The following is a 23135-nucleotide window of genomic DNA, read 5'->3' on the forward strand; positions in this document are numbered from 1 at the left end:
AATCCAATCCGAGCGACAAGCAGCTCCAGCTTTGCGGCACTTGCAAGCTAGCTCCTTGGGCTTGCTCCGTCGTGTCGCTTGTTTTTCGGCGAGGCAACTTTCGATTTATCAGCGGGAAGACGTCGCCGGAGGGAAAACATGAGACTTAGCAGATTTGTGGAATTCGGCAGGAAGATTATATGCGTTGGAAGAAACTACAGGTGAGTGGTAAAAAGCTTTGTTTTTTTTCTTCTCTGGTTTGAACGCTCTCGAAGCGTATGGGCTGGGGAAGAGGTTGGTCAATTCAGGAGACCGCGATATCAGTGCGCTGAACTTCTATCGTGTCGCAAAGTCAGCACATGTGTCATACGAACAAGTCAGTGCTGCGAGGATTTGCACATTGTCCCGTATCGTGCAGCGGGAAATATCTTGTGTCGGCCTTGGTAATTGTTCACTCGATTCAGTCCGTTTTACCTCCGCTATTCCAAACAAACAAGATTGTCGCCAGCACGTCGCATTCCGCTGGTGGATGTTGACAGCTGTTTATTGCGTAATCGAGGCTCGCCGGAGTGCGCCGTATATGCCGCCGGAATGCTGATAGCCTTCGGGCCACAGTCTTTCATTTCCTGATCGACGCCGTATCATACCGCCGCTCCTAGCGGCTGGGTCATTACTCTCCGCTGGTAGAATTAATCAAGAAATCGTGTAGGCAGAAGAGGAAAGAAAGCGTGGCCGATTCCTTCCCGACAACAGCACCCGTTTGTCATGTTTCGCGGAATGTACTAAAACGTGCTGGACCCAAGTGTCGGGTTTGGGTGTAGTTTATGGTATCGCCTCGATCGTAGCATCAGCGCTTGTCGGTAGTGCGATGTGTCGGTAATCGCTGCGGAGTTCCACCAGGAGATATTGATGTACTTACATGGAACTGATCATATCACTTGCATTGCGTGCGGCGTCTGGCTTCCATAGCTAATATCTGAAGATGAAAAAACTCGGTCTTGGAAACAGCTCGGTACTGTACGCTACTTCTATGCTGTTTTCATCCTGGCGTATCTCCACTGTGTGTGTGATTGATTAAACTCGCACAGCTTTTCCTTTCAAATCTTTCTACCCTATGGTGGCTTCTATGTGTCCTTTGGCAATTTCATGGCAGCGTAGGGCCAATTTCACCCGTTTTCCCCACACTCGGAACTGGCGACAAGGCATAACCAACAACCAGAAGATCCTTCCTCTTTTATTTGGACCAACCACAACAGCCACGGCCTGTCTTAGCGAGATTGGTTAGCAGGAAGTGGAAAGCTTGTGATACTGTATGCACTCAAGTAAGGGCCAGACTTCATTTTCCTGCTCTCGATGAGAGGAAGCTCTTGCACAGAGATGAGCCATTTGAATCCAGTTTCTGTGCAGGCCATGCGTAATACCCTTGAGTCTCTTAGTGACGACTGCTGTTTTCATAACGTGTTTATTTGTTCGCACATACACACCATGCAGCTGGTGCCCATCTAGCGCTCAGCACTTCAGTGTTGTCACTGCTGTGGCACTCCTTGGCAGCACACTTGTTGATACAGTCGTCCATCGTGCCATCCATAACATTACGTAATGCTTGCCACTTAAAAGCTTTCACAACAATGTCCGAAAACACTGCATGCCATGCACAGTAACTTTCTTTTTGTTTTTTTGTTCTTCTTCAGCATTTCTTTTTTCACTTTTTGGGCTGTCAAGTTTGGGATGCACCTCTTAAATGAATGCGACCTTAATGTGACTGTATGCAGTAACCTTTTGACACATAGCTTACATCTTGAAGCAAATCAGCAGAATGAAGAAATAGAAGGGAGAGAGATAAAAAGGACAGAGAGTAAGACAGACGAGAGGAACACTCTGCAGCCGCATGCATAGAAATTGCCTACAAAGCAGTGCTAAATGCATTCAGACTGAAGGAGGCAGAATGTTGCCACTTCTGCTCCATCACATTTGTTACCGATCTAGAATGCAGAGCAGCCACGTAAGCAAGTCTCAACGGATTGCTGATGTCGGCTGGTCTGCACCCCACAGCCAGTGGAAAGGCCAAGTGCGCATGGAACAGTGTTAGAATACGTGCTGACTCTATCAAATTTTCCCCAGAGTTAATATTTGGGCTTACTGAGTGTTCACTACTGCTTTTGTTAAGCGTTATGAGAAATACTCTTAACAAAGAGGTTTTTAAAGGTGTCGAAAAATGGTGTTGCAGAAGGCTGCAGACAAATGCATGCTACAAAGAAATTGTGACGACGGCTATGCTGCCCTCTTTGTGGCAGCTCAGAATGCCATACGTAAGCATAGCCTCCTGTGTACTACTCAGTGCCTGTGCCTGAGGTTTCATATAATCAGGGATAATGCTGGGAATGCTGCCAATTCCTGATGGTAATGCAGAATGCTAATAGATATTTCGTACTACAAAGAAGACCGAAACTGTGTCTCGCACATGGATATCCGACCACACTCTTAAAGCACACTGGAGGAGCACAGTGGAGCGCCTCTACAATGAAATGACTTGTATAACAAAGACAACATTGTGTTGTGGTTCTGTTCTTTGGTGCGTGACCTTTATAACGAAGTGAGCTGTATAACGAATGACTTCGAACGCCCCAAGCATTTCGTTATAAAAGCGTTCGACTACTTGCTTCGAGCAAGAGTATTTAAAACAGCTTCTGAATCGGCTGAAATCGCTGTCATCAAGGTCGCTGAAAGAGCCGCTGTGATCTAACAACACGTTGCTTGTCGCTTCTGTTTCAAGTTTGCAGCTTGCACGGCACATCTGAAGGAAAAACGTTAATAAAGAGTGCACGTATCTAATGAAGGGTGTGTGTTCAGGGCATACTTTAAGAAAATGTACCAGCCAATTCCTCCCTGGGTAAATAGCATGCCCTGCCCTTCATACATGCACACACACATACGCTCACACACCTTCGCCACCAAAATATTGTAAATTCTGATGTTCAGAGGCTGGCAGGTATGCATTTGGCAGACATCTGTAAAGCTTCTACCCGTTACTAAAGGGATGGCAACGTTTTTAGTCTTGGACGAAAAGAAAGCAGCCAGCAAAATTGAATAATGTGTCTTTCCTTGTTATATTGCATTAGCCTTGTTTCTGTGGGTCATTTCACTATTCAGGCTTCATACACCTCCTTGAAATTCTTTTACAACTTTTGAATTTGGAAAGAGAGATTCACGGGCCCTTACAACTCCTTAAAAATAAATGCGCTTCTTCAATTTTTGAAATGAGCATGAAAAGTATGGACAGCTTGAGAAAGTTCGTAAGGTCGCATTCTTGAACACTGTGCAATTAAAGACGGGACGAGCGAAAGAAATTTGACTCCACCCGACCTTGTAAAATTTTTATGATTGTCTCATCTTTAAGTGTGACGTTTTCGAGAATTCCTTGAAAACTGCACATGGGACTATGCCATGGACACTGTCTATTGGAAAACAATCCTAGATATTTTGTTTTGAGAGTGCCGCTAAACGATTGCAATGTGGAATGTCCACAGACACCGACAACAAGCTTGTTTTGACTACCGTTGCCATCGTGTAGCTAGACAAGGCTTGATCAAGTGACCAAGCCATGCCACCATTTGGCTGTTTTGCTAGTTTGTTCTCATCACAGCTATCATGGCATCTTGCTCGTGCCCTTGACCCCAAGTATGCCTGGAGGAAAGCGAGTTTTATCCACTTGGCTGTAGCACGACAAGCATCTTTGGCTGTAGTGTCTCTGGACACAACTAATCATCATGCCAGAAGGCAATCGACATCATTACAATGGGAACGTCAACATGTGAAGGCGACCTGAAGAGCTTGAAGTGTGTGTGCAAGTCGGCAGCTGCTTGGCGGCAAGGAATCGCAGCTGAAAAAGAGACGTAACTATTTCACGGTGTATGTGTATGAGTAAGATTTGTTTTACCCTCCTTGAATTTTGACCTTCGGCATCCTTGAAGTCCTCTAATTGGCCTTGAATTGTTAGCCAAATGTTCTGTATGAACCCCAACTATTGTACTCTCCTAAAGGGACACTAAAGTAGAATGTTCATTTAACCTGTGTATTAATAAGTTACGCTTTTGCAATGCCAAAATGGCAACTCTTGCTGCAAGAGGAAGCTCTGCAAACCAGAAAAGATGCAAAGACAAAAGAGCGTGGCAGTACTACTCCGAACTTCCCATGCTTGCTTGCTGATGTGGATTTTGCCAGTGTTCATTCGAGCCTGGATAATTATTCAGGGATAAATAAGTGCTAGATGCGCATTAAAAACAAACCAAAGACTGGACCCAACGAGTTTCTAAAGATATATCTGTGCCAATATGACTCGCATACAAGTACATATTCTGAAATAGCTTGAATTTTTGTCTCCACCTATATTCAACTCTTCTTCACCTAGTTAATTTAGTTGAGCTTGGAGAGAACGTTTTATTGATGTATACTGATTTATCGCTGCTACTTGTGCATCTTCAAATTCACAGCAATGGCATACTGACTTATTTTTTACTCTTCTTTCATTAAACGAAGGTTCAGAACCTTTCAACCTTAGAAAAAAATTTCACAGGCCTCAGAGTGTCCTATAATTTTTTTTTGTATAAGTCGAATTTTTGTTTTTCTGAAATTTTTCTCAGTGCGTAAAACCACTAAACACTTTACTAAACATTCAACCACTAAACACTTAAAACCATGCATGCTGACTTCACCAGCATGAGCATTTTTTCTTTTTTCCTGGGAAGTTCAAGTAACCATGGGCATTTTCTTCTGCTAGAACTTGTGGCTTGTAAAAATTTTGTTTACGGAAATTCAGTACCCTAAAATAGGGTAAGCACAGGATTTCGTGATGAGTGTACAGGCGTGCATAATCACGTTTGATCCTGCCGAGTGATTTAAAGTATGTGCATTTTATACACCGGTGTGACATATATACAGTAAAAGCTCGTTAATTCGAACCGCAAGGGGAAGCCGCTTCAGTTCGAATTAACGAAAGTTCGAACTAACGAAAGCGAAGGAGGGCAACAGTACACTGCGATTTGGAAGCAGTAGGGCATGTCAGAAATTTGGCGAGTCAGAAAATGATGGCGTGTGCCCGCGGCACACGCCATCTTCAAGTCGAAGCTCTGGGTCCGACTGTGCCACACCACCGATGTCCACCAAAACAAACGTTAACCGAGGCTTAACACCATCACAATGAATCGTGACGGCCGATACCTCCTACGCTGAAAACAGAGGTGCACAACCGATGAAGACTGCCGAGACAAAGACGCTGAACATGTAAAGGTGGTGAAAGCCCTGATTCGTTGGTTCTTGATTGCAAGCGCAGCTGCGACGTACTTGATTCGCTGTGTTTTGGAGCTTGCAGTGCCATCTCCGCACAACATTAGCAGCTGTACAAGATTTGCAAAGCCTCCGAGATTCGCAACGGCCAAGAAATCTCGGAGGTTACGTAGAACGGGGAGGCGGCAGCCGCCGCTGCCTTCTGGCTGACCCCGCGTCGGTTAGATTTTTTTCCGATTTTGCCTTCTCTTGCCGCTCTCTCCGTTTCGGAGGCAATACAGCCTTGTGTGTAGGCAGTAGGCGCGTTTCTCTGGCCGTGTGCCAGGCGAGCGTAGTTCGAATTATCCGTGAGGGAACCTTCTGGCGTTCGAATTAACGGACTTTTTTATACATAGACTTCTGTGGAGCTTGGCCGGACCAAATCGTACAGTTCGAATTATCCATAAATTCGAATTATTGAGGTTCGAATTAACGAGCTTTCACTGTATATATATTTTTTAGTGTTATATATGGCAAAAGTGAGGAGTGCAACCTACGGTCCAAAAAATATGGAAATAGCTTTTCTACAGCCAGTTTCGGTTTTGTTTCTTCCTGGGTGTTACGGTGTCGTGCTCTCACAATGCATAAAATGGTCATGCGGAATCGGGGCGATCCGGTGTTTTTCCGGTTACCGTGTTGCGACGCAAAAAATGCTCACATGTGAGTAGGACATTGTGGCGTTTTGACAATGCTCCGACTCGCTCGGTCACCTTCTTTGCAGCTATTCATTCCAAGGATTTACACAGCAGCATAGGAAACAACCAAACGAGCAGGAGAGAGGGTCCAATGCCCTACTCCCATGTGACCACTTTCTGCATCGTGACATCACAATGCAGTAACCTCCTGAAAAACTAAACTTAAACTGGCTGTAGAAAAGCTCTAAATTGTTTGAAATGTTGTGAGGGTTGTGAGCAGTCTTTCTGCGATTTAGACGCCCCAGACCTTCATTTAGCGAAAAAAGGTTTAAAATATTTTGCAAACAGTCAGTTCTAAGCGAACAGTTTACAGTTCGTTTCTGCAGCAGCTACCACGCACACTTATTCATTTTCGGCTTCTAACGTAACTAGCACGTGCCATTACCCCTTCCTCCAAAAGAGAACAAAAAGAAGACTACTTCTCCATGCGACCAGGCGAAAGTTAGGCCCCCCTTCCCCCCCTGAAAAAGTTGGGGAGATGTTAATTGCCACAAGGAGAAAATAAAAGAAATGAGAAAGACAATGGACGTGATGACAGAGGCTGCACTACAAGGTTTGTGGATGAGAGTCAGCGCGAGTGGTAGGACTGCATCCTGGTAACATGAACAATGTCAGAGGAACGTGGTCTACGAAAGTGGTGCGAAGTTTCGGCTGGAATAACTCCAAGGTCTTCCACCGCAATACAGTCCCCTGGCAAGCTCCGTGAGGAAGATGTCAAGAACCGCAAGCCAAACTGAGGGGATCCCAAATCCTGCCGTACCATGCATTGTCGATGCGCCTCGCACACCTAACCCGTTCCACGACGACGCCTTTGAGGACGCTTAAGACTGGTTGGACCATTTCGACCGGGTTGCCGCCTTTAATGACTGGGATGATCACTGTAAGTTGAAGAACATCTACTTTTATCTTTTAGACCCGCCAAGAGTATGGTACAAGAAACACGAAGCCTCATTTACCAGCTGGCAGAAGTATTACGACTGCTTTGCGATGCCTTCAGGACCCCCGAAAGGAAAGAAAGAGCCGAACAGGCACTGTCTTCGAGGTTCCAAATGCCGAACGATATTGTCGCCATGTTTGTCGAAGACATGACGCAATTGTTCCGTCGGGCCTACCCACTAATGCCAGAAGACAAGTAGGTGCATCTTTTAATGCGAGGTGTAAAAAAACAGCATTTCGCGGGCCTCGTGCACAATCCACCTACAACAGTGTCTCAGTTTGTTCGTGATGCAACAGTCATGGAACGTACGCTTTGGCAGCGGCTCTCGCAGTATAACGCCAGACCACCATGACTGCTGCATGCTCTCTTGTATACCTGCAAATGATAACAGGGAGTCCCTTACCGAGCTACTGGCGTCGGTAGCTTCTGGTTCAGGACCAGTAGGCATACAGTGGATGGTATCTGGCGCCTCCACCTGTTTGTCGTGAGAGGAAAAGGCAAGCAGTCAGTTCCAAGTGAACGGCCGTATACTGTTCATTTCTGCAGCAGCTACCACCCACACTTCTTCATCCTCGGCTTCTAGCGTAACTAGCACGTGCCAATATCGTGTCAGTATGCCGTAAAGATGGACTACAGAGCTGTGGTCGCTTATTAGACTGTTTCTATTCATGAATATGGCTCAATGCTTCATGTAACAATGGCCATTACATATGTCAGTCAAATGCTGTGTGCAAGAATTTTGGTTGGAAAAGCGTCAGGTGTCAAGGTTATAGAGACAAGGACAAATGAAGAAAGACACACACACACACACATTTTATTTTGACCTGAACTGCCAACATGCTCAAGTCTACCCTTCATGGAAAATATTACTTTGTGTCTCCAACATGTGAGAGCCAAATTAAAGAAAAATGGAAATTCAAAATAAATTTTGTGAAGGAGGGTAACCACAAGGAACTTTATGGTTGGAGGCTAACAGATACGGCTTTTTCTTTGTGCAGAGAGCATGCCGAGGAATTGGGCCATGCAGTGCCCAAAGAGCCGCTGCTGTTCATGAAGCCTCCAACAGCCTACATCACCGAAGGGCAGTCTATAATGGTAAGCACATTATGGACAAATGCAGTCGGTCTTCCAAGAAACCTTTTCAAGCGGCACTAGTGTGCTACAGATGTCACAAATGTGGTATAACAGAGTACTGAGATTGCAGAAGTAGCTCACCTTCTCTGTAAGGTTCATAGACTTTGCAGGCTTGTAAATGACCAGGAGCAGGGGACTAGTGAGCAACTTAGTAGTACAAGTGGCACTAGTGTGCTACAGATGTCACAAATGTGGCATAACAGAGTACTGAGATTGCAGAAGTAGCTCACCTTCTTTGTAAGGTTCATAGACTTTGCAGGCTTGTAAATGACCAGGAGCAGGGGACTAGTGGGCAACTCTGTAATACTTTTGAGCAGCATTTCTTAGTTGCGGTTCAAGAAGGCAATGAAAGGGACTAGTTGGTGGCAATTTATCTTTCTTTGTGTGCTATGTACGGCACAGAAACTGGGGGGCGCACTAACAAATGAACGGTGTGTGAACTTGCAACTGATTTATTTATTTTGCCACAGGCCAAGTATTATGGAGGGTCGTGAACGCACTGACCAGGAAAGAAAAGATATCTCAAGACAAAAAAAAAGAAAAAAAAGAAAGACCTATTGAAAGTCATTGATGCTCACAAAAACCCAGCCCTAAAGATTATGCACTTGAGATGTTCGAATACAGTACAGCTGGCATGTTGGCAAACATACTTGGGGACCATTTTAGTGCCAACACACAAGAGCAGTGTGATGAGAGAAACAATTTGCATGGCTGTTCTTTGACACATGCACGAATTATGATGGATTTAAGGGAATATGCGTGTAATCTATTAAATAAATGCATAGAAACTGATTAAGAGCATCGCTAAATTGCAGCATTTTTATTACGTTAGGTAGTGTTTGTGGCACCATACATGACGATGCTTCCTATACAGCTGTACTATTACTTTCATTGTGATAACTAAACCCCCCTTACTCAATGCTCTTTTGGCCTGTAAGGTATTTTAAATATAAATAAATAAATAAATAGATACTGAAAGTCCGCTTTGTCGTTATGCCCTCGAGACCATTGTCTTAAATTATTGTATTAAAATAGTGAACGCTTCAATGTCAGCGTTATGACAAATGGAACAGCCACCACTGCATACAGCCACCAAAGAAAACCTTGCTGCAGTTACCGATATATTATTTCGATTCACTTGTGTTTCACACGACAGGCTGTTTTTCCGAGCATCTGGCTTGTCTTCACGGTAATGTTTTCTACGAAAATTACCTGAGGTAACTCTGGCGCTGTTGCGTAGCGGAGTTGCAAGCAGATTGGTTGAGCCAGCATTGGAAGAATGATTAGTGCTATATGCATTTGCATAAAGTTTGCCCTCCTGTCGTCTAACGGCTTTGTAACCTTGGAGGTTGATTATGTTCAACAAAAAATTGTGACGCAGCAATCACTTTGCAATGATTATGTAAGTCTGCATAGTCTTATTATTGCCTTGCTGTGTTTCGAAAGGCGTAATTGCTCGAAGATGTAGGCCAGGAAAGATGGGTAAAGCGTAGTAAATAAAACCACAAGAATGTCCGAAGACACAAACATGAAAATCGGGCAAGTGCATTCACCGCATCGCCCTTCATTCCCGTGGTAGCTGAACAGTCACAGCGCCACAATGTGCTCTGGCAGTTTCAGCAAGAAACTAGAAGAGTTGACTGTTGGGCTAGTTGGTCGTCCATATTTGAAGTAGTAGCTTAGCGCAAATAAAACCACGGACACAAGGAAGACAGACAAGGACAAGCGCTACTCACAACTGTTTAATGGAAGGAAGGATAGGGCATATATATAGTGCACCAATCCTCTTGTGTCTGTGGTTTTATTTGCGCTAAGTTACTACTTCAAATACAGCAGGAAACATTTTTACAGTGCCTGTGCTCAAGCATGTGCAGTGGCTATGGGCCAGCAGTGCACCAATCCTCTTCACCGTTTCAGATTCCTAGGGACTGCGAGGAGCTAGATCACGAGGTCGAACTGGGTGTGGTTGTAGGGCGCCGAGGGTCTTCCATCCGCGCGGAAGAGGCACTCGACTACGTGGCGGGATATGTGGTCGCACTGGACATGACTGACCGACAGCTGCAGAAACAGGTGAGGACTGGTGCCGAGTTGAAGTGACGCTAAATGAAAGTGTTAGGTCAGGCAGAATCCAATGATTGCTCATTTGAATAAGAAAGTAAGGTAGGCCATCATGGATCATTCTTACTTGTATAACGTGAGGGTGTTGGGGTTGTGTTCTGTGTTGAAACACTTTCGGTAAGCATAACGTTGTGTGACATCAAAGCATAACTTTGTGTGACATCAAAAGAAAAGGCTTACTTGCAGACCAACCTCTCCTACTGAGATAAACACTTATAAAACACCAGGTCGAAAATAGCCCTTAAAATTCTCAGCTGTCCCTCTGGATATCATGTGGTGAAAAGGTAGACAAAACCCGGATGTGTGAGAATGTGCAGTCCGACCCATATATGAGAATATTCTATTGCCATTGATATTACATTTTTCTTAAAGCAGGTTATGGGAAGGAAAAAAAGGCAAAATAAGAATGTGAACATCCTAATCCAGAGGAAATTGTGCCCCTTTCACTGTTTCAATGAAAAGCCATAATCTGTCTGCTTTAGTTGCTTCACATAAAACTTCTTGAAATCCTTCTTTAAACGGCCCTCACTAGGTTTGGCCATTTCGAGCTGACAAGTGCAGAGTGTAGAATGAGTGATAACGATCATGTCTGCAAAGTATTACATCACTGTGCACTATGGAAAGATCTGAAATTTTTAAACTGAACGCCGTTTTCCCTTCTCGCGGCCACCGCGTCTCAAACCGGAGAATGACACACACGTGCTAGTACGCCTACGTACACGTGTTTGTGCTGTGATGTTGGTCACGGTGACACTTGACTTCGAGAATTATTCAAGGCAACATCTATTATTTGTGTAATATGTTGCTTGAATAAATGAGTTAAAGCTTAGAAAATAATAAAACCCACAAATCGAATGTCTGCGTGTTTTTGTTTTACTTTGCACCGCAGCAAGAGAGATCTACTTCCATTTCGTCTGCATGTCCCCACGTCGTACAGTCACACATGCAAACACAAACTATGTCATTTTCTACCGTGTTCCAGTGCGGGATCATGCTCTGTGATCCGCTTGCGTCTGCCTCAGTATTCGTGCAGCACTGACTTATACCACTAGTCAGGTGTCCTCGTGCACAGCGTGCAAAATCGTGCACTGTGCGAAACAAAACAATCGCAACAGCTCGCGCGCGCCGCCGCCAGCAAAAGTGAATAGCGCCACAAAAAAGCGAGGAGAAAAAAAATTAAGGCTGTGACGTGTGCGTCATGCGATCGTCAAGGTCCGGTATGGGAGAACGCAGGGAAGGAATTTCGCTTGCAGAGACTAGACGGGGCAAGTGGAGCTTGCCTGAAATCAAGGGTTTGTGGAACTGAAATATTTCTATCTCGGCTATTAATGAGCCGATTTGAAAATTTTTGTGGCAGAACGCTCCTTAGAGGGCACTAACAAATTCCGGCATATAACCATACTTTGCTATGGGTCCTGGTGAGGGGCCTTTTAAAATGTCTAAGTGCACCACATACCGTATTTACTTGCATAATGATCGCAGACGCGTAATGATCGCACCCCTGAATTTTGTCATCAAAATTCGATTTTTTTTATTTCCTGTGTAATGATCGCACCCCGAACTTGACGCAGCGATATGTCATGTGCCAAGTCTAGCTAATATTGATCGCACTTACCATCTGTCGAATGCTACGCGAACGACTCTTTAAGACAAACCAAATGATCTGCACGCACCAGACATTCTTAAGGAGATGCCTCATTTCATTACTGTCATCACTTTCCGCACTTCCATCACTAAAAAGGAGCTGCAACCAAACTTGCCTTTATTATGTGTAGGCTTTATAATAGTTGTGGTCAACAACAACAAAAAAGGTGCCTTTCGATTCTTCTCATCTGCACTCGTGGGCACGCAACAAATCCCGAGCGGCAACGATAGTAGCCACGTTTACACTGATATGTTAAAGTGTACCCTATTCATACGCAGACGCTTGTAACAAAGCTAAGATATTCATCCACCCTTAGCGGAAATGTGCCGTATTAGAATAGTAGTGAAGACAGATGCCGCTGTTTCCGCAGCATGCCGGCCATGTGTTTCTATGTCACTGGCAGCTAAGTGCGCCCATCTGTTTATGTACCCTCAAAGTGGTCATGGCTACGTTATTACCACAAACTTGCCGATATTAACGATGTTATTCATTACTGATACGGAAGAAACTGTTTCAATGCACGTAATGTACTCACTAGAAGAAAAAATAAATCGCGTTCGGCGCGTTCGGCTTGCTCCGCCGGCCGCCATTTTTGTTTTGGTGTCCCGCAGAAAACACGGGCCGAAAAAAAAAAATATTTTTTTTTTTTTCGCGGGAAATTCAACCAGCGTAATGATCACACCCCTGATTTTGCGTCAATTTTTCTGACAAAAAAGTGCGATAATTATGCGAGTAAATACGGTACTTAGTGACAGATGCATCACAAAAAAATGAAAAAAAAATGAAGCTCAGTAGAAACTTCATCATCTGTATAGTATTCTGCAAAGACACAACATGGGCATCCTGCTCTGCAGTGGAACCCTGTTGATAAGTTTCTCAACGTTGCGTTTTCCTGGCTGCTACATCATGTTTTCGTGGTCCCAACCTAAAGCCCATTCACTCTGTATTATGTTCCCATTTGATGAGTCGCCATTCTGTAATGTTCCCGCATGTTACATTGCATTCGAGTGCGGTGGTCATGTAAATTTAGTGGTGCAGAGGCAAATTCGCAAATACGAAATGCTGGAAGGATGCAATCATCAGTCACGGTTAAGTGTGTCACGGCATGGTTGTAGTGCTTGCCGGATCACTAAGGTATCTTCACCGCAGCATAAACATGTTTTGCAGTGAAGCTTAATGAAAAGAAAGGCCTCCCTCACAGAATGTAGCACGTTTTTGACATTGCTGTGGCAGTTTGGAGCCTTCCTTACTGTTACGTTTCCTCTATTACATTTTTTTTTCTGCGGTCCCTTGAAAAACGTATCAGTGGGGTTCTTTTGCACTTGTCCCCAGAGTTGTCATCACTGAGGCTTATATTTCTCCAATATTTTTCTCTCCAAGCTGACTTACAGTGGTCACATCCATTCTTATAACCAATAACGTAGTCTGGAGACATCCCAGTGAGCGGATTGTTTTACCATAGAACATATCCTGACGTTGACGGTGCCGTGGCTTTTTGTTCTTATATTCTATGTATGTTTACAATTGCTATTCTTATACATGGGTTAGACTGCAGTGTGCAGGAAGTTTGATAGGAAAATCCTATGGAATTGGTAAATCTGAATTTTTTAAACTGTCATTAAATGAGTGCTAATTCAGGTTGAAGTACTAATAGATTGGTCCTCCAAAACGTCCAAAGTGAGCCCTGCACTGGACCGTGTTTACGACATGACTTTTCCCATATTCAGGGGCGTTCTGCTGTCTTCTAAAGATATTCGCCCGCGTAGCATCATGTTCAAGTTTTTTTTTTTGCATTTAGCTGCTGCTGCAATTACAAAGGGATGCCACGGTGGAATAATTGCTGGCAATTCCCGCAAGGCTAGGTGGTCTACAGCTAACAAGCATCGCTGTCACCACGCTTTTCTTTCATGTCGACCATTTTTATTAATGATTGACTGTCGTTTACCAGTCATAAATGATTTGTTAGCCGCCCTCAGGAGAGCTGGCACTGTATTTGGTGGTGACATCAAACCTATCGTTCATTTCTATTGTACTCCCATTTATGAAAGCTCTGCTCCCAATAAAAGTGATGCTTTGGACATTCTGGGGGGCTAATTTGTGACTAGCTTATCTTGGCCCCCATGTATCCCTTAAAGGACAAACAAAAACATTCACGAATGATTACGGTACTCCCTAATGCAAAATTGAATCTTTTGCCATGATACCTGAGCTGCCACACCTGCCTGTGTGCGGGGCACCTCTCTCCCACCACCTTTACACCCCTCCGAAACACGAGTCAACAGCACCAACAACCAACCCCACCAACGCCCGTATATATGACACCCGTTGCTTTCATATGTTTATATGCCCATTGCCTGCAGGATATGTCATTAACATGTATCCATTATTGAGTGCAAGTTTCTCGTACAGTACTCAGTACTTTGTGTCCTCTTGACATATTTGATGTATGGGAGCATTTCTTTTTTGTATCTGTGCACATTCTTTGTGTGATTGAGCATGGGTGTGGATGTGATTATGAAGACGAGTGAGTGCCGGTTAATGGGAGTATCAATGAAAGCCGTCGACAGTAATTTTAGGTGAACTTAGGTGAAGTATGTACGAGGGTGAATTAGAAAGTCTGTGCTTTTTTTATATTTTTTTATTAGCTAAACTAAGGTATATACAGGTCGTTACAAATATACGTGCTATTCTATGTACCTAATACCCCTATCACACTTGACATTCTGATGTCATTCGAACTGAATGGCATTAGCATCTAATGATATTATTCGGCTGCTACACAGTGATATTTGATTCCATTTGAATCAAATGACTTCTGCAATCGAATGAGTTCTAGAAATGCATTTGGCTTCGCACTTGAAGCAAATGTAAACTTTCTACCCCAGAGACAAGGTAAAATATGACATTGAGCGTTCGTAATTTGTGAAGCGTTCATGTAAAAAGGCAGCTGTTTTGCATGTTTTAAGGCATCTGTTATTTTAACAAGAGAAAAGCTGTACAGCAGGCTGACCAAATGTTTTTACTCTCGACCTTAGTGGCGTCTGGCTGCCGCTGCTTTACTAGTTGGCCATTTTGCAAACAAACGGGCACCTGTGTGCACGTACAAGGCAAGGTGCACAGCAACTAACCGCTTCACCTGCTGCAACTTAACGTCGTCATTCAGCGCTGCCATGTCAATCATAACGTATTTGTTCAATTTATCGGCTATGACCAGCTCTATGGCTATGACTACTAAGCTGGCTAAGCCTTGTCTTGGCTTATTGTGGCCAGACATTCTGAAATAGAAGTTCTGTATGCTTGTTATTTTAATGAAGTGATGCCCCATATTTATTTTAAAATAAATAGATTGATGTTTCAAACACTCACACAAACCTTCTTCTACATTTCTTGCCAAATTTCTTGGAAGGATCACCATTGATACCATGACTGAATGGCATTAATTTTTCCTGTGTAGCACCACCACGGGTCGAATGGCATTCACCGCACCGAATGTCATTGGAATCTAATGACATTAAACGCCTAGTGTGACAGGGGTATTACACCATCTTTCCACATATTCCCTGCTGTGATGGGACAAATGTTCAGACATTTGTCCCATCACAGCGCTAAATTTGAGATGCCCCTGTGGAATGTTGTCATCAGTAAGCGATGCACACAACCTCCCTGAACGCTAATTGTCATGCAAGTCTTCACGGCCTTTTGCGAACTCGCACCACCACCTCCTCACACTTCTCCAAGCTAGACACCTTTCCCGATTCATGGGCTTCATTTCCTTGTGGATTTCAATGTGCATTCGTCTCTTGCTTTATCAAAAACGAATCACACTTGGTTGCTCGTACGCCGTGGACAGGTGAAGCACAACCGCCATCTTCAACAAGTGACAGCAGCGCCGTGCTGTGAAGCTACCGGCAGATAAGGCAGGGCCGGTCCAAGGAAGGTTCACATCTTGGAATGGATCTGTTGACTTCGAATTTACAGCCATAATGGGGCAAGGACATTCTGATTCGCCCTTGTATGTGAGTTGGTGCTGGTGTATGGAAGTGACTGAATGCATGTGAAAGTTGGTGAGTATGAATGGATGGATGTAGTGTGTGATACAATTACCCTCTAATTCTAATTCAAATTCTAATGACAAAGTAGTGAGTGATTGCCTATGAGCGTGAGAGAATGTATAGCCCCCAATACTATTGGTGAGTATGGCTGGGTATCCACTTGTGCCGAACTATGCACACTAGTGAACGAATAAACTTGAGCCAACTCGATTGGGCCATATCCAACTCACGATTGCTGTGCCTGCTGCCCATACCATGCAGTGCCAAGCCCAGGGCCACCCATGGGAGCGTGCCAAGGGCTTCGACACGTCCTGCCCCGTGGGGCAGTTCCTGCCCAAGGAGTCTGTGAGCGACCCGCACGCACTCACCCTCTGGTGCAAGGTCAACGGCCAACAGCGGCAGAAGGGCAGCACTTCGCACATGCTGTTCACCATCCAGCAGCTGCTGGAGGCGGCCAGCGCCCGCTTCACTCTCGAGCCCGGCGACCTTCTGCTCACTGGGACGCCCAGCGGCGTCGGGCCCGTGCGCGCTGGCGACGTCGTCGAGGCTGGCATCGAGGGGCTCGGGCAGGTCCGCTTCCCGGTTGAGCAGCAGAAGCCGAAGCAGTAGCGTTTCTCTAGGATTGTTGCCTTTCTTGGGCCATTCGGTTGCCAGCCGGTGAAAGGACCCGGTGCTCACAATGTTGCAAAACAGGAAGAACGAATATGCCATCCAATGCCTATCCTCACCCTGTGCAGTAATCAGATAAGGACACGAAGGGTGGCACGGAATAACACAGCGCTGATAAGCAGGTGGCACTGGTTTTATCCTTCGTGTCCGTGTCTGGTGTGCACTGAATCCTTTATTCATGACAAATCAACTAGCCTGCTTCTGAGACTCTTCTGCTTCATCCATTGTATTCCTTCCGACCCTGTTCTGCATCCTTGTTACCACTAGGTTCTCTCACCACTCTAGTTCTTGTAGTTATCAAAATGAAATGGTCTAGTTCAATCTTCGGTTCTCCTTGCACAAAGAGCTTGTGACTGGGGCACGGCCTTTTCATCGCAAGCCACAAGGCAGCCGAAATGGGCAGCAGTAGCGTGTGTGTTAATAATCGCCGGGTGTAACGATATCCTAAAAGGCTAATTCATGAAGTTAGGCATCTTTCTAATTGCGTGCCACTGTGCACTCCTGTTGAAGTAGCAGAGACTAGCCAGCGTACAGGCTGTCAACTTTCAGTTTTCTTCATTTTGGTAACCGTTTTGTCGTCGGCAATGATATCGAAAGTGCACCGCAGCTTTTCACTGTTGACTTATGCGGGGCTTTACCCAAGCCACCTAATTCTGTTCTTGTTTGGCTTGTCCTGACATTCTAGAATTTAAAAAATCTGCATATACACTGCCATAGAAGAGAGCTGAACACTGGTACCGTAAAGGGCGAAATTTCTTTGGGCATGCATTCGCGTTCAAGTGTTACTATAAATAAGTAGTTGCAGACTGCTCCGAACAGGTCAGGGTGAATTTGTCAAATGCTACAAGCTTGTGCCTTTTGTAGGTACGATACCATACCCAGCTGTCGGTGTAGTCAAGTTCTTGCGGACAAACTACGCATTAGGTAGGTCGCTGAAATTTCAAAATTTTTATATTGTTTGAGCCAAACAGCCAGTTTTCTTACTCAGTGGCACTGCAATGCCAGCAGAAATAAGTAACGTTAGCAGTTTTTTTTTTCCCCCTACAATTTGTATCTGTCCACATGTTCTATCCTTCACTTCAAGGCACAACAGGTGCCATGTATAGTGTAATCTCCACTGACCTGTCGCATATCGCGTAACACACTACCAGATGTCACCGCTGATGTGAATGCTGGCGGGCAGTTCTCCAAGCATACGTATATCTGTGGCCTCCTTAGGAAATGCATTCGTTTCCAAAAGGTACCGGTAATGGTTTCTTTGGACCATCCCTTGAACTGATCTTTGTGGGAATTGATAGGCATGTTACATTCTTTTCATGTTTCTCGTCCTTCTGTAGGTGTGGGGGTGACTGATCTTATCGGTGAAGCGAAGTCATTCCACTTGGGCCCCATAGGTTACACAAGGCTTATTCTCTGTGCGCCTTTGGCTGCTGTATTTCTTTTTTCTCCAAGAGGGGTCGTTGGCATACATATTTGGCACATCTAAGGTTCACTTTGGCTGCTCTATGTTACGCGTCTTTCTGCTAGGTACTTTTTCTCATGCTGCCTAGCAGCTAACATGAGGCTGCTCGTTAGTTACGATGCTGGTTTCTTTTTAAAAGTGGAAACTTCCGTCTTATCCACTTTTCTCTTTCACCTCCTGGACAGTCTTGTCATGAAAATTGCCCTTTTCCTCAATCTTGACTGGAAAAACCGTGGCTGGGTGAACGACGACTAATGAGAACCTTGTGGAAGTGAACAGCAAGTAGTTTCTCTTGTGTCTCAAGTGCAAGCCTCGAACGTTGATGGTGAATTCAACTGGTCGGTTGGCAACGGTCGTGTAAATCCTATAGCAAGTGTTCCCATACGGGAATCCTAATCCGCTGGTACAAAAATAAGCCGTTCCACTCGGGATCATCGCGAAAGTTGCTATAGGTAGCTGATTCAGGAAGCAATGTCCAGGAGCTGTAATCTCGATAGATCACTTTCGGGGATATTGTTGCTCTCACGCGATTTCATGAGACCTGACACTAGATGTGCCGGTGCCTACTGGTGACTACATTGCTTGCACCATGCCAACCACGGGTGTCTTAGCACGACAGTAGGGATGCTGTGACCATAAACACTGACATGTTCAGCACCGAGTCACACGAACTCCTATGAAAGTGGAAGTATATTTAAAAAAGTGATCAGCTAAGAATACTGCTCAGATACCTGCTGGACGTACACCGTCAAGGCACCAGAGTGATTTTGGTGTCGCTACTCCTTTTGTCCATGATGTTTAAGTGCTAATCGAGAACCAGTTGAAAAGGAAAAAAAAAAATAAGCCATTGTGCAGAAAGAAAAAAGAAAAAAAAACTATTATCTAAAAACAAGAAAAGCCTCGTGATGTTGACGTGAAGCACTGATAGTTGATGCACTCGTCTCTTTAGCCTGCACAACTGACGCAATGTGCAGTTTTCACTCCATTACGCAGCAGCATGCTGCTGCGGATTGGATCAAATTGAAATAATCAGTGGAACACGCTAACAGACATTACATCAACCACTGCAATGCATAGTCCTTGCCACGCAGATGCGTAATCAACTTGCTCTGTGCCGACCAACGGAATTCGCCATAGTTTACGTTGTGCCTGTCTGTACACTCGGGCAACAACTGCCTGCGAAACACAGCAATGAAGTTTGCATTTGCATGCTTGTTTAATGACGTCGCGCTTTGTCGACTCCTGTATGAGGATGCACATTTTGGCACTCATTTTTAAGTCGGATAGTCGGTCTGTTGCCAATCTTGATGTGCCATTCCCTCGCCTTGAGATGAGCAAGTTAGAGGGCTGCCGAAGTAGTAGCACGTAGTACTTACTAGCTTTGAGAGCTTCGTATTATTGACACCCGCATTAACCTCTCGAGTGCCACACACAAGCGCTGATTGTCCAGGACATTCTTTACGAAAACTGCCAAGGACGAGTCTGGATAATGCATGTGCTTTCCTGCCCACTTTGAATGCCGTAGACAGTGCATTGTTGTCGGCTCTTTTACAAGATTAGATCGACCTTCTCTCTCTCTTTTGCTTCTAGAGAGCAATGCTGCAAGATGATAGCAAGGAAGCAGCAACTTATATGTGGTGGTTAGTTTGACATTACTTCTTAGGCATTTTTCACACATGATAAATATAAATGGCTTGTTGATACTAATTTTACTCCCCATGGCATATATATGTATTTGTTACATGCAGTCATTCTGCTTTCCACTCGTATGTGCAACTTTGTCTTTTAAATTGCATCTTTTACTAGTGCGTAGAGGATTAAAGGGACTGTGAACTGTTAGCAAAAGCTGAGAGGGTAGTACTAGAGTGTACAGCTGAGCTGGTTGCATTTGCTAGCCTAGTCGTTCAGGTGTGCTATCTGTAGTTGTGCTCGACCTCAGTTACGGCCTACTGAAGTCATGCTCACTTATCGGGAAAAGCTCACCAGACCTTGTGTGCCTGTGGTTAGGTTTTGCTTTTAACTTGATGTTCGAGTTGCCTCGTGACAAATCATTTCAACTTAACTGTGGTCATATTTTGCACGTTGACATGAGCACATGTGGTAGGCTACGACTGAGGTTCAATACAACTGCAGTTCGTATGCCTGTGGTGCGAGACCTTCCACGCAGATGAAAGCATTCTCAAGTGCAGAGGACCAGTTTCGCCGGACAACTTAAACTTGTGGACCCAGCTTCAATGTTGCAGGATTCGTGTTTAATGCCTGTCTGTGAAGTCTTCCAGGTGGTTGTGTTTGAGTGGAAGTTTTGCAGTCGGAGTGTTTGTTGCTGGAGGTCGCATGGTTTGGCCGTTGGCCACCATAAGCAAGCAGCGGGACTGAGAGTTGGAGCCATGATAGAGGTTTTCTTTTTTGAACTGCAGAACAAGGAACAGAGGCATTGTTGTGGTACTTTCCTTGTGTTGCCGCTGTTCGAAAAATGCTCTGGCAGCGAGTGTGAAGTGCACCCAGCGCACGTCTGTCCAAATGCAAGTCTTCTTGCAAGTTGACCACCACTGCCTGGCCATCACGTGAAAGTCAAAGTTTGCCGACATTCCTTTGGTAACCGTACCAGAATATTTGCAATATTGTTTCAACCCACAGCTTATGTTATTGAACCAACGGTTCAATGGCACCAATACACTGCTGATATTCGGTACACGTTTTTATGTCACAGTGTAACAGAATGGTGCAACGTAGCAGTGCTCCTAGTTCTGTCTCACAGGGGCTTGAATATTATGAAGATGAAAGCTCCATGTTGCTGTCCCCTTAATTGGGAGTCTGCGTGAAACAGATGTGTTCTCACATGGCAGCTTTCCAGGGAGCCCTGGCACAGAAGAAAAGGTTGAATTCTAGTTTAACCCTGAAGTTTAAAACCCTTTCGCGTGAACGCATATACAGGTATAAAAGTTATCTGAATTGCACATCTTAGCCCTAAGAGCATCTAACATTGCTCTACAACAATCGCTTACTGTGAACATGAGTTTCGCATAATTCGTGTTGCCAAACTAAGAGTAGACTGCAAGTCGGCACGTCAATTTCGTCTACTTTTTGGGTTCACTTTCTGGCATGGTTCATATAATTAGGTGTTCAGCTAAAAATTGTAAACATAGTGGCGCTTTTTTCCCAGATTTTCATTAATAGTTATTAAACTTGAGTGCTTGCTCAACTCTACAGTGCTTTGCTTGTAAATCCAGCAAGTTTTACACATCAGTCACATGGGGCACTTTCGATTGCGATCGAAAGTGTAGTGCGTGATCGAACTGGTTGAGCAGTTACTTAATAACAGCACATTCTATGTTTGACATGTATTTGAATAAAGGGGACATTAACCTGTGTGCTCCTCTCGAGAAGAGCTAGACACGTAGGCAAATTAGTTATTGTCAGTCTGCTGAAGGGTTTGCTAATAATGCACAGCAACTGTCACTTGTACCGCGCAAGCAGTTACAGTTAACAAGTTAGGTTGTTTCCTTCATACTGGTAGGCCATGTGAAAGTGTGCCAGTACTTTACTCATGCTTCTAGGAGCGCAATGCTATGGTTTGCCAGGAAAATGTGAAGGGCAATGTCATTTGTTTAAACCAGCAAATGACATTGGCAGGCCAAGTATATATTGCGTGATGGGCCTTGTCATCATTGTGTTCATTGGTGCCTCTCTGATGGAGCCGTCAGGCGAGGTGTTAGCATTTGATCTAAACACAAAGGACCTGGCCTTGCATTCCTGGCTTGTGATAGCAGTATGGTTGCAGCTTTACGAATCTGACATAAATGTTGCAAAACATGTTGACTGTCACTGTTTCTACTGTGCCGTCATTAGATCTCTGCTAACCCTTTCTTCCACCGATTTGCAGCAAGCGTGCCAACCACGTGGCGTAGTTACATGGCGGTTTGCAGTTAACTTTGGCCAATCATTGTCTGCTGCTGAAGTGCTTGTGCTGCCAGAATAGTTCAATTGTTTGTTGTGTGTTCTAGATTTATCATGTCGCTTCAACTGCCCCATTTCTAGTAGATGCTTATGGAGAGTTATTCTGTTTCCTTGTGAACACCATTTTCTACTATTGAACAAATAAACTCGTTAATAACAGCTGTATCCATTTACTAAAGAAGCCTTCAGCTGTGGGGTGTCTACATCTTGCTTTGTTCTTCCAAGATGACAGACAACATGACATGCCGACAAGACGTCGCAAGCAACGCTTGTAAACGTGATGCTTAAGGGGAGACGCTCCTCGAAACAACCTTTTTTTCAAAAAAGCTGTTATTGTTTTAAAGTTATAGAATATAGTTACTTTTATGGGCACTTTTTTTATGTAATAAGTTTTCACAAGAAGCATCATGCTGTAGCTCGTTTAGCTCTTTGGTTAGATATCTGCACTTTGCGATCTACAAACAGTGTGTACAATTACTTAAACTATGCAAAAAAATTGGAACATTTGAATTGAATCTGATATTTCAAACATTGAGGTGGTTCTGTCGAGTCCACATTACGTCAGTGATTGCAACTCCTTTATAGGCCGAGCCATGCATGGTGTCTGTTTTAAGGGGAGATGTTCCTCAAAACAACTTTTTTAATATTGTATTACAGGTTCCAAATTCAGTCAAGCATAGAGTTTTCTATGCAGATTTCAAATATGGCACTACTTTCTGTGTAGCTGTTATAGAGTTAGGTGATGCACAATGGCAAAATATTGTCATCTTTATGGGCACTTCTTTATATAATCAATTTTCGCAAGTCGCATGGTGCTGTAGCTTGTTTAGCTCTTTGTAAACCGCAAAGTGCCAACATCTAGCCGAACAGTGTGTACAGTTACTGAAACTATGAAAAAAATTTGAACATTTCAACTAGTTTTAACGCGAAAGCGTTAAGAGCTCGTGTCGCAGAAAAGCCGGTGTCGGCGGCGGCGTTGGCCGTGAGCGAAAAATCCCGGAAGGCAATTCACAAATGAAAACAACTTGCAAGATAGGCTGGGTGGGAATCGAACCAGGCTCTCAGGAGTGCGAGACGGAGACGCTACCACTCGGCCATGAGTTCGATGGTTCAAAGCGCAACAAAAGCTTGCCTCTAGTGAATGCGATGCCTTAGAAAGTTATAC

At 44.4% G+C, this 23135-nt stretch overlaps 1 protein-coding gene across 1 annotated transcript; it reads left to right on the forward strand.

Moving 5' to 3' along the window:
* On the forward strand, positions 1 to 22129 carry LOC135899048 (oxaloacetate tautomerase FAHD1, mitochondrial-like). Its single transcript, XM_065428294.2, has 4 exons — positions 1 to 200; positions 7932 to 8028; positions 9985 to 10137; positions 16144 to 22129. Exons 1-4 carry the CDS (start codon positions 139 to 141, stop codon positions 16489 to 16491), a joined length of 660 nt encoding a protein of 219 aa, XP_065284366.1. The 5' UTR covers positions 1 to 138; the 3' UTR covers positions 16492 to 22129.
* Positions 22130 to 23135: the final 1006 nt, after the last annotated feature.

Source organism: Dermacentor albipictus, chromosome 7 (genome assembly GCF_038994185.2).
Source record: "Dermacentor albipictus isolate Rhodes 1998 colony chromosome 7, USDA_Dalb.pri_finalv2, whole genome shotgun sequence".
In the NCBI taxonomy this organism is placed as follows: domain Eukaryota; kingdom Metazoa; phylum Arthropoda; class Arachnida; order Ixodida; family Ixodidae; genus Dermacentor; species Dermacentor albipictus.

Bases quoted from the DNA above. Each gene is read 5' to 3' on its own strand.
- LOC135899048 (XM_065428294.2), top strand. From the start codon at position 139: ATGAGACTTAGCAGATTTGTGGAATTCGGCAGGAAGATTATATGCGTT. The intron at 8,029-9,984 runs GTAAGCACATTA...TCACCGTTTCAG, and splicing joins CCGAAGGGCAGTCTATAATG to ATTCCTAGGGACTGCGAGGA. The intron at 10,138-16,143 runs GTGAGGACTGGT...CATACCATGCAG, and splicing joins ACCGACAGCTGCAGAAACAG to TGCCAAGCCCAGGGCCACCC.